The following is a 12137-nucleotide window of genomic DNA, read 5'->3' on the forward strand; positions in this document are numbered from 1 at the left end:
CAGCCGCACAGTCTATGACAGCAGCGCCCAAGACCGCTCGGCCAATCCCGCGTGGCTGATTTTCACACACTCTTCCATGACTGAATCCAAGTAGCCTGAAGGGTGTGCTGGAATTCATGTCTTCTCAAACAAGTCTTTTCGCTGTAGAAAAACGTAAAAAATGTGCTGTTGCCGGCTACAGCCTCATTAAGAAGTAAAAATCTTATTTCAGCAGACACGGATTCTTGCTTACACTTCAAATTTTAACTAGCTCCTCCGCGAAGGCCCAGGGGTTATCTACCAGCCGCCGTGTCATCTTCTGCATTGCGGAATCAGGCAGATGTGGTATGGATGCTGTCAGCTCACCGTGGAGCCGCTACTGAGCCCCTCAGTTGTCATACGGGGCTCACTACAACCCGTACCAGCCATCTCAACAAGGAAACATCCTTGACAGTACCGGGCAATGGGCACATAGCAGCTTTATTTGCTGACCACTCAGCTTCGCAGAGGAACACACTTCACGATACTAGAACTAAACCATCAAAAATGCTGTGTAAGTCAGAAGACGTGTGAACAACATTTACAGAGATACAGAGTACGGTATCAGGAAGACATGTGAGAGGGCATACTTTTCTTTTTTACACTTTCCATTCTCTACTCCTCGGAGTAGGAAGCTGTTTGGATCCACCACACTATAGGGACGCTGTTCTCTCCAGCCATTTACAAGTAACAGAGCAGAGGAATTCCCGCTTGGGAATGAAAGGGAGGATATTTTCAGCTCCGGCGTTCGCTTGACAAGTAGGGGAAACCTCCAGGAAACTTTGGTCGGACTGGGGTCTGGTACTATTTTATTTTGTTTCTGGCACTGTTTTTTTATTTCTGGCATAATTTTGTCCACAGTCGAAGACAATTATTAAAATTGTGTGTATGTGTTTGTTTATGTACGATTTTAGGCCAGTGTTGTGTGACAGCATACTACTGCGTACCATCTAGCAACTTTACATCTCGTCCACAGGTCTCCTGGAATGTAATGTGAGTTGTGCATTCAGGAAAATGGGCATTCGTTTGAACACTTCACTTAAATGAACAAAATACATCACTCGAATGCTGCTTGTTTGTGATGTACAGTCTCATGGAGCTCCGATATTATTCGCCAGATGATTAATTTATACATACCGTGAACAGAACGGCCCTATGGCATTCCCTTAGTGTTCGCCAAAATTCCTTTTACATCTGGCTATTTCGCTTTGGTAAGAATGACATGTTCCAGCTCCTTTGTATTTTGTGCACTGGGCGGTAGTGAAGATCTATATCGAATGCTTTACAGAAATCAGTAAACATTGCATCAACCTGGGCACCCTTTCTGCTGCTTTCAGGATCTCTTAAAGAAAATATCGAGCTGAGTTACACAAGATCGCCATATCCCGAATCCTTGTTGATTCCTGCAGACGAATTTTTGTCTCTCAGTAATGACCCCTATTAGAGCAGCACCTCCCTCCCACCTGACACCAGTTTAACGAGGACTAAACCTTTCTTCACTACAAGAAATATATCTACTACCGCCACTACCAGGGTCTACTGGGTGAACCATAACATAACCGACAGACTTTCATAGACTGTTCAGGGATACCTACTGAGTACAGAATGAGATTTTCACTCTGCAACGGAGAGTGCGCTGATATGAAACTTACTGGTAGATTAAAACTGTGTGCCGGACCAAGACTCGATCTCGGGACCCGTGCGTTTCACGGGCAAGTGCTCTACGGGCTGAGCTACCCAAACACGACTCACAACCCGCCTCCACAACTTCAGTTCTGCCAGTACCTTGTCTCCTACCTTCCAAACTCTACAGAAGCTCTCCTGCGAACCTTGCTGAACTAGCACACCTAAGAGAAATGATACTGCGGAGACATGGCTTAGTCATAGCCTCAGGGATGTTTCCAGAATGAGATTTTCACTCTGCAGCGGGGTGTGCGCTGATACAAAACTTACTGGCAGATTAAAACTGTGTTCGAGTCTCGGTCCGGCACACAGTTTTAATATGCCAGCAAGTTTCACCTACTGAGTAGTTTGCCATCAAAGGGTCTCCGACGGTTCGTTACAGAATTTTTGCATTTCGATCGTTTTTTGCCCCAAATGGATTTGTATCTGTTTTGCACTGAAATTAGTGCACAACAGTGCAAATCTCGTCGCTATTACTACTGATAGGCTTACTGATGAATAACTGGCCCATGTGGACCTCCTGTATGGAGTTACTATATGTAATGTAAGATCTCTATTAACTAGATGCCTCGTTCTTCTCTGATCTCTTGTAAACTAACGGTGAACTTCCGTGGCTTATCTACCGTCCATTCGCAGTCTAAATGTCCCACACGCCATTTCAGTTTCGTCGCAGGCATAATTACACCTCTCACTTCACTCTAATCTCTAACAATGATTCCCAGCCTGCGTCACTGGGAAAACCCCCATGATTCAAAGACCACGTTTCCGTGTGTTTGGTACACGTACAGCTATCAGAGTGTTTATTCTATCTTTCTGAGTTAATGGCTATTTGCAGTATTCATTTATTTCTGCACTCATTATTTTTATTTATTTGATACACTTCTATATGGTTCCGATTGTAATTAAGAAATACGTAAGTATGTGTTGGTGATGCTTGGAAATTTAAGCTGTGATTAGTGTAGGAAGAAAATAGAACATCCGTTTGGAGGATGGATCGTGAGTCGTGTCTCGGTAACTCAGTCGGTAAGAATTGTCTGTCGAAGGCAACGCTCTGCTGCAAAGATTAATTCTGTAAAATGCGCAGTGTAAATATAAGGTGTGAGATTTGGTACAATAGAAGGATGTTGAAAATTAGGCGGTTTGATAAGATAAGGAATGAGGAGTTTCTCCGCGGAATCGGCCGGAAGAGGATAGTGTGGAAAACATTAATAGCAAGATGGAACTTAATGATAGGACATGCGTTAAGACATCAAGGAATTATTCCAGGTCTAGTGGAAGCTGTTGAGCGTGAAAACTATGGGGAGCACCAGAGACTGTTATAAAATAGCAACAAATAATTGAGGAAATTGGCTGCAGCTGCTACTCTGAGATGACACAGGAGAGGAATTCGTGGCCTGTAGCATGAAACCAGTCAGAAGACTGATGTGTCACAAAAAAATTTTGTATCTTGTACACTGGAGCTACATCAATGAAAATAAATTTCTACATCTCTAGGTATGTATAATATTATGTATGTTGACACTGACAGAATAACTTGGGCCTCATATTTACAAAGAAGTCTTATCGAAGCCACATACAAACTCAGTCAAAGATTTTGAGAATTTTTTGCAGTATTTCGAGGACGTAAGTATGTTGGCCATTCTGCCTAGCTCGAATATCCTTTCCCATGAGGCTACATTACTTAAAGTCTAAAACTACATCTTGATGTGTTGGTGAAACAGCATTCTGAATCAGACGCTTCAAGTAGGGGTTGTCATACAGCGCAGGAATTAGTTACATCGAATAAAAGTTCTAGTGTTTGGACATTGTGATGAGGATCAAACTCATGTGGCCGATCTGAATCATGCAATACTCGCATGTACTGAGCACAAGGAAGCACAAGAAGTACTGTACAGGAAACTCGTTAGGAGGGGTTCTCCGCTACTTAAAAGTGTTACTTCCTTACTTTACCGAATCCATGTGAGTACACTTTGATGGCTGAATACTTACTCAAAGTTACAACACGTTATTCTAACTGGACTGTCTCCGTAAACGCACTTCATCGAAAAGGACTTACAGTACCAAGTTTAAATGTGTTTTGTTTTTGTTACATTGGTTATCTCTAAAGCTAAGCCTAATATTTTATTTCACTTTATGTCAATTTTTTTTAGGTTTTTACTATTGTAACTACTGCTGGCCACGTGGTCAACGCTGTAAAAACCCAAATTAAGTAAATGAATGAAATTGCCGTCTCCACGTTTTGAGTGATTAAGTCAGGACGTGGAGGACATGACACTGTAAAACAGTGAACACTTTTTTTATCGGTAGGTTGCTGTGGTCTTCAGTCCGAAGACTGGCTGATGCAGTTCTGTGCAACTCTCTTCATCTTTGCTTAGCTGCTGCACACTACATCCATTTGAACGTGACTATTACATCCCCTCTATACCTTTTACGAAAGTACGAATTTTGTCTTGCGTTTTTTCCTGTCGGTATGTGACAAAGGTTGACACAAAGGCTGACATGAGCCATAGAGACTCTCGTCCTTTTCAATCTTATTATTCGAGTACAAATGTGTGTTCAGCACCTGTAATGACTTGAAAATGACCTTAAGATCTAATCAGAAATAGTGGCGATTGTAATAAAGGTATAGTCAATGGTGACTATGGAGACATTTAAAACATTCTGTGACTCTCTGAGCCGAAGTAAGTTACAAATCTGTTAAGCAAAAGTGGTGGTTGGCAACAGAGCCAGAAGGCTAATGCATGTATATTAAACGCAACAACTCCTGAGATTTAAGTTGATCGAATTTGTGCAACCTTACGCATGGGGTTTATACTGTACTCAGAGGGACGTGCGTTGATTCCTCATCTAGCGGTGTAAAGATAGGTTTTCCTCGTCTGCTCTTAAGGAGGCCTGAGCAAGACTAGCAATCTGAGGGTTCAGCCATGTCTGGCCAGCGATCCTCGTTCCTCCAGCGCTCCGCTTTTGGGAGCTTGTGTGTGAGCAATGAGATTTAAATTGATCGAATTTGTGCAACCTTACGCACGGGGTTTATACTGTACTCAGAGGGACGTGCGTTGATTCCTCATCTAGCGGTGTAAAGATAGGTTTTCCTCGGCTGCTCTTAAGGAGGCCTGAGCAAGACTAGCAATCTGAGGGTTCAGCCATGTCTGGCCAGCGATCCTCGTTCCTCCAGCGCTCCGCTTTTGGGAGCTTGTGTGTGAGCACTGTCCTGCCTGCTCTGGTGGTTCCTGGTTGAGTGGCTGGGACCTTACTTTTCTTTCCCGCCCGTCGACACCCTTCTGTTCACTCTCGGAGTGTGACAGTAGCGTCTCCGGAACATGCATCTCCGTGGAGTACTTTTGTCCACGCCTTCCACTAAATCGTTTCCGTCGGTTACTGGAGTGCTTTCTTGGAAAAAGACGAGACTGGTTTCCTTCCATGCCCTTCTCCTATCACAGGTGTTGCGCATTCTACAATAATTTCATCGTCAATAGGAAGTAGTAACCCGATATAGCTTTTTTCTAGGGAGCATATAATATTTTTGACCAATTGGCTCAAATGATACTTGATTTTCGTGTACTGGAAGACAGTCACCCCTCCCAATAATGCAGTATGTGAAAACCATAAGTCACTACAATATGGAGTAAACTCAACTGAGTGACACCTACTGCGTGTTAATCACTTACTGGATTCGTTGTCAGACACGTGAAACGAATGAGAAATACGTTTCTCGTCTCCCATTGGCTGTCAAAGCACGATCTTATACGGAAGCGTTGCCCTTCCTGGCGTCTAATTATTTACTTTACCTTTTTATTTACTATTTTACTTATGTTTTTGTTATGATTATTATTCAAAGTGGGTATGAATACGTATGATCGTTCCATACCAAATAGCATCTTAGTACTACTTCTAAATACTTATACTTTGTAACGTGCTCAAGATATTCGCCACTAATCTTGCAGTGTTTTTACTCTTAATAATATACATTACTTTGCGTTTATCCTCATTTGAAGGGAAATGACATTCATTATAGGAAGTGGAAATCTTGTCCAAATCTTTCTGCCTTTACTTACCATTGTTCAAGCTACTATACAATGTCTTTAGCCAACAATCTCATAGTGCCGCTGATCCTGTCTGCTAAATACTTTATGTACGGCGAGAACGCTATAAGCTCTATTAACTTCCTTCGGGCACATGCGATGAAATTTTAGTTTCTTCAGAAATTGTTCAAATGTCTCTGAGCACTATGGGACTTAACTTCTGAGGTCATCAGTCCCCTAGAACTTAGAACTACTTAAACCTAACTAACCTAAGGACATCACACACATCCATGCCCGAGGCAGGATTCGAACCTGCGACCGTAGCGGTCGCGCGGTTCCAGACTGTAGCGCCTAGAACCGCTCGGCCTCCCCGGCCGGTAGTTTCTTTAGAATTTTCGCCGTCCAGTATCATCTTCGTTCAGTATTATCTTAGTCGTCGTGTCAGTCACATAAAGAGGGTGAACAAAAATATGGAAACACTACGAACATAACACGTTGTCATGCATAATACGTTGTGTGAAAAACGTTGGTATTCAAAACAGCGTTCATTCGTCTCTAAATGGATGAGGACAGTACCGCTTCTGTATGGTTTTCAATGGAATCTTATGCCATTATTTCTGCAAAAGAGTGGCATGGTCAGGTAATGTTGATAAAGGTGGATAGCGATCAAGCATCGTTCTCTCCAAAGTAGATCACAAAGGCTCAATAGTATTGATATATGGTGACTTAGGCGGCATTCTCGTGCTCACAAAAACAGTCGTAGACGATACTATCTGTGTGAACAGAGGTCTCGTCTCGGAACACAGCTTCACCATTTCGGAACAAACATTGTACAACTAGGTGGACTTGATCGACCAAAATGGCAGTGACGCGACCTTGCCCACTAATTATGGGGCCCATGGAATATCACGATATAGCTCCATGAATCACCCTAGAACGTCCGCCATGGTTCGCTCTTGGGACGTAAACTCGGCTACGAATTGGAAACAGTGAAACAATAATCATCCGACCAAACGACTTTCTTCCATCGCTCGCTAGTCTAGGCGTTTTGTCTTCAGCACCACTCTTTCTTGTTGCCGTCATTTGCTTCAGTGACGCATGGTCTTACAGTTCCAGCTCGTCCTGCATTACCCCGCTTAGTGAGAACATTTTGTCTTCTTTCGGTGCTGACTGGGTTCGTGGGTGCGACGTTCAGTCCTGCAGCGACTTTCGCAGCTGTTGTCCTGTTCTTTTACGTCACAAAAAAATGGTTCAAATGGCTCTGAGCACTATGGGACTTAACATCTATGGTCATCAGTCCCCTAGAACTTAGAACTACTTAAACCTAACTAACCTAAGGTCAGCACACAACACCCAGTCATTACGTTTTACGTCACAGTTATCTTCAACGACCGTCTGTCGCAATCACTCAACACACACTTTCTTCCGCGGTGTGACTTAGTGGATGATGTTACTTAGCTTTTACAGTGTGGCAGCAATCTTCGATATGATGCATCTTAATACGTCAAGCAATTCGAACAATGCAGTAAATGAAGCAGGCAAAGAGGAATACAAACGACTTAAAAATGATATCGACAGGAAGTACAAAATGGCTAAGCAGGGATGGCTAGAGGACAAATGTAAGGGTGTAGAGGCTTATCTCACTAGGGGTAAGATAGATACTGCCTACATGAAAATTAAAGAGACCTTTGGAGAAAGGTCCACTTGCTTGAATATCAAGAGCTTTGATGGAAACCCAGTTCTAAGCAAAGAATGGAAAGCAGAAAGGTGGAAGGAGTATATAGAGGGTCTATACAAGGGCGATGTACTTGAGGACAATATTATGGAAATGGAAGAGGATGTAGATGAAGATGAAATGGGAGATATGATACTGCATGAAGAGTTTGACAGAGCACTGAAAGACCTGAGTCGAAACAAGGCTCCCAGAGTAGACAACATTCCATTAGAACTACTGACAGCCTTGGGAGAGCCAGTCCTGACAAAACTCTACCATCTGATAAGCAAGATGTATGAGACAGGCGAAATACCGTCAGACTTCAAGAAGAATATAATAATTCCAATCCCAAAGAAAGCAGGTGTTGACAGATGTGAAAATTACCGAACTATCAGTTTAACAAGTCACAGCTGCAAAATACTAACGCGAATTCTTTACAGACGAATGGAGGCAGCGTGGAGGGTAAAAATCGTAGAGGGAGACCAAGAGATGAATACACTAAGCAGATTCAGAAGGATGTAGGCTGCAGTAGATACTGGGAGATGAAGAAGCTTGCACAGGATAGAGTAGCATGGAGAGCTGCATCAAACCAGTCTCAGGACTGAAGACCACAACAACAAACAATTGCTAAGAACTAAATTTAAGATTCATTCATAGTAGATTCAATTATCAGTCAGCACCTATTCTGTTACATCAAAATCCTAATCACTATACTGTGGTGTGTGGCACATTAATTAACAGAGGTCAGTTACAATTTTGCTACGCACGTCTCGTAAACGACGTGCTACAACTACCGCTGCATCACTGGAGCAATATTTATGCACAGTACAGGGAAGATGAGCGGCTGCAGACAACAGCACTGTTGGTGGACTCACCTGTCAGGACGACGAGCCAGACCGCCGCCTGTAGCAGACTCTCAAGTCGTGGCGACGCCGCCATCGCGCTGGCATAGTACTGCTCCGTGCCGACTCTTCACAAGGCGGTGGCCTCCATCGCCACCTGCAACCGACATTCTCTTTAGACACGACGAACACTAGAATGTTCTTGCTCAAAGTAATAAGCGTTTCCACATTCTCACAGTCAGTTTGAGATAGACCAGGAGTTCATTCGACCCATATTACTATTTCACACCAATGAGAAAAATTCACATGGATACACTCAATAACAGTACGGGAAATCTCGACCACATGCCACAGCTGAGATCTAGGATCGTTGTTGAAAAATGGCTCTGAGCACTATGGAACTTAACAGCTGTGGTCATCAGTCCCTTAGAACTTATAACTACTTAAATCTAACTAACCTAAGGACATCACACACATCGATGCCCGAGTCAGGATTCGAACCTGCGACCGTAGCAGTCGCGCGGTTCCTAACTGAGCGCCTAGAACCGCTCGGCCACCGCGACCGGCTAGGATCTTTGTCTTAACTTTCACAAAATGTTGTACCCGTACAGCATCTTCCCTGGCTACAGATTCGAAGCTGCTTCTGATGATGATGATGATGATGATGACGACGACGATGATGATGACGACGATGATGATGACGACGATGATGATGACGACGATGATGATGACGACGATGATGATTGGTTTGTGGGGCGCTCAACTGCGTGGTCATCAACACCCATACAAAGTCCCCATTTTTACACAGTCAAATCAAGCCACTGTCACTAATAATTATGATGAGGATGAAACGATGATGACAACACAAACATTCAGCCCCGCGCGGAGAAAATCTCCAACCCGACCGAGAATCGGACCCAGGACCCCATGATCCAGATGCAGCAACGCTAGACCATTAGACCACGAGCTGCGGACAACTGCTTCTGCGTCGCATAACTTTGTCGTACTGTGTGCCATCACCTTCAATATGTTGCTCTATGCTACGTGACGCAGCAGGCGCAGCCCTCTCTTGGAAAGGAACCGCGTAGCTCGATTAAGTTGCAGTCCTGGTAAGAGAGGTTCTTTAAGCGAGAGGATAATTTTCGCCGTGTGTCCATCTGGGGTGCTCTGAACATACGTCTCAGGTTGATAATATTGTGGAAATGGATCGACATGATGATCTCAGTGATCCCATCTGGGATAGCATCAAACTAGGAGCACGTTAACTGGCGCATTCGCAACGACATCTTGATGTCTGTGGTTTACTCGGACTGCGGGATATAGTCCTAGGCGTGGTGTGGTGGTGGAGAAGCGAGACCAGCTCGCTTCTTGCGTTGAAGACCGATTGAATTGTACCGGACGGTCTAAGCTATACTTGGAACCATTTCTGACCAGAATCGAGCAACAACCGTAGGGCTTCCTGGAAACCATGCCTTACCACATAGTCCACAGTATGCAGAGCCACTGCTGGTCACATACAACCGCGTGTCCTGTGCATGTAGTCGTGTATCCATACATATAAAAATGGATGTCTGTACGTATATGTATGAATGTATATTATGCATCTCCTCCTAGGCCACTGGACCGATTTCGAGCAAACTTGGTACGCATATCACCCATTGTCTGTAAATTATCGCTGTGGGGCAAGTAGCATCGGCCTTTCGGAGGGGTGGGGGTGGGAGTGAAAAAGCAATGTAGCCTACGTCGTGCGAATAGTCTCTTCAGTCATCCAGTATTTGAGAATGAGAGCACTTAGTAACTTGGAACAAACATTTACAAATAACTTCAAAACTTATTAAACTTTTTCTCGTTGACACATCCCATAAAATGAAAGGAGAAACCATTATGGTTTACTTCGTTTTCGCAGTTCATGCAGTAACACTGTTTCATGAAGCACGACATTTTAATTCCTTAATTCTTTACTTCTGCGTTCGCGGCACATTTCGCAGACATTACTTACACATATCACTAAATGTACCGGCAAACTTGTATCATTGTATGACACACAGTTCAGAAGATATGACGTCAAATAGTGAAAAACTGAGGCATCATGGCGTTTTAATTTATTATTTCTTTACTACGAACATTATTCGTGACAATTTGACAGACGGTATCCACATATGTCGCTGAATTTACTGAATGTACCTACAAAAATATATCATACAACACATAGTTCAGGAGATCTGACATCATAAACACTGAATTGCGAGAACAAATCCCGCATCGTGTATGATGATTTAATTTATTTACTTAATTATTACTAACTCTTTTCACAACACCTTTCGCGGATAATAGCCACATAAACCACAACATGTATCTGAAAAATATTATATCAATGTATAGCACATAATTCAGGAGATACGACTTCATAAACCTTAAGCTGAGTAAAAATCAAACTGCAGGGCGAAATTCGCTAGAGCTACAGGTGAAATACATTTACGACTGGGTGTGACATATGTTAATATTATTTGAAATATATTTGATAATATGAAGACTGAAGCAAAGAATGAAAATTTGTACCAAGAGCAGGAGTCTAACCTAGATCTCCTGCCCACAAGGCAAATACACTAACGACTGTGCCACATCGGCACATTGGTTTTGCACAGCTGTACGGACTACCTTATCACGCCTCTCCCATCCATCCAAATTTTCATTCACTTCTCAACCAACTTGGTAGTCAACCTAAACTCGAATTGCATTGCATAGGCTCTCCAAATGTATTGGAATAGCACCTCAGTAACCATATACACTCCTGGAAATTGAAATAAGAACACCGTGAATTCATTGTCCCAGGAAGGGGAAACTTTATTGACACATTCCTGGGGTCAGATACATCACATGATCACACTGACAGAACCACAGGCACATAGACACAGGCAACAGAGCATGCACAATGTCGCCACTAGTACAGTGTATATCCACCTTTCGCAGCAATGCAGGCTGCTATTCTCCATGGAGACGATCGTAGAGATGCTGGATGTAGTCCTGTGGAACGGCTTGCCATGCCATTTCCACCTGGCGCCTCAGTTGGACCAGCGTTCGTGCTGGACGTGCAGACCGCGTGAGACGACGCTTCATCCATTCCCAAACATGCTCAATGGGGGACAGATCCGGAGATCTTGCTGGCCAGTGTAGTTGACTTACACCTTCTAGAGCACGTTGGGTGGCACGGGATACATGCGGACGTGCATTGTCCTGTTGGAACAGCAAGTTTCCTTGCCGGTCTAGGAATGGTAGAATGATGGGTTCGATGACGGTTTGGATGTACCGTGCACTATTCAGTGTCCCCTCGACGATCACCAGTGGTGTACGGCCAGTGTAGGAGATCGCTCCCCACACCATGATGCCGGGTGTTGGCACTGTGTGCCTCGGTCGTATGCAGTCCTGATTGTGGCGCTCACCTGCACGGCGCCAAACACGCATACGACCATCATTGGCACCAAGGCAGAAGCGACTCTCATCGCTGAAGACGACACGTCTCCATTCGTCCCTCCATTCACGCCTGTCGCGACACCACTGGAGGCGGGCTGCACGATGTTGGGGCGTGAGCGGAAGACGGCCTAACGGTGTGCGGGACCGTAGCCCAGCTTCATGGAGACGGTTGCGAATGGTCCTCGCCGATACCCCAGGACCAACAGTGTCCCTAATTTGCTGGGAAGTGGCGGTGCGGTCCCCTACGGCACTGCGTAGGATCCTACGGTCTTGGCGTGCATCCGTGCGTCGCTGCGGTCCGGTCCCAGGTCGACGGGCACGTGCACCTTCCGCCGACCACTGGCGACAACATCGACGTACTGTGGAGACCTCACGCCCCACGTGTTG

The 12137-nt window shown here is 44.4% G+C and overlaps 1 protein-coding gene across 1 annotated transcript in view; it reads right to left on the reverse strand.

Moving 5' to 3' along the window:
• The window catches only part of LOC126092201 (inactive pancreatic lipase-related protein 1), a 208545-nt gene that overhangs the window by 138240 nt on the left and 58168 nt on the right, over window positions 1–12137 (reverse strand). Inside the window, exon 2 of the mRNA XM_049907691.1 lies at window positions 8313–8436. Coding sequence (XP_049763648.1) covers window positions 8313–8376 — 64 coding nt within the window. The 5' untranslated portion in view covers window positions 8377–8436. The remainder of the gene's footprint in view (window positions 1–8312; window positions 8437–12137) is intronic.

This window comes from Schistocerca cancellata, chromosome 7, assembly GCF_023864275.1.
Source record: "Schistocerca cancellata isolate TAMUIC-IGC-003103 chromosome 7, iqSchCanc2.1, whole genome shotgun sequence".
NCBI lineage: Eukaryota > Metazoa > Arthropoda > Insecta > Orthoptera > Acrididae > Schistocerca > Schistocerca cancellata.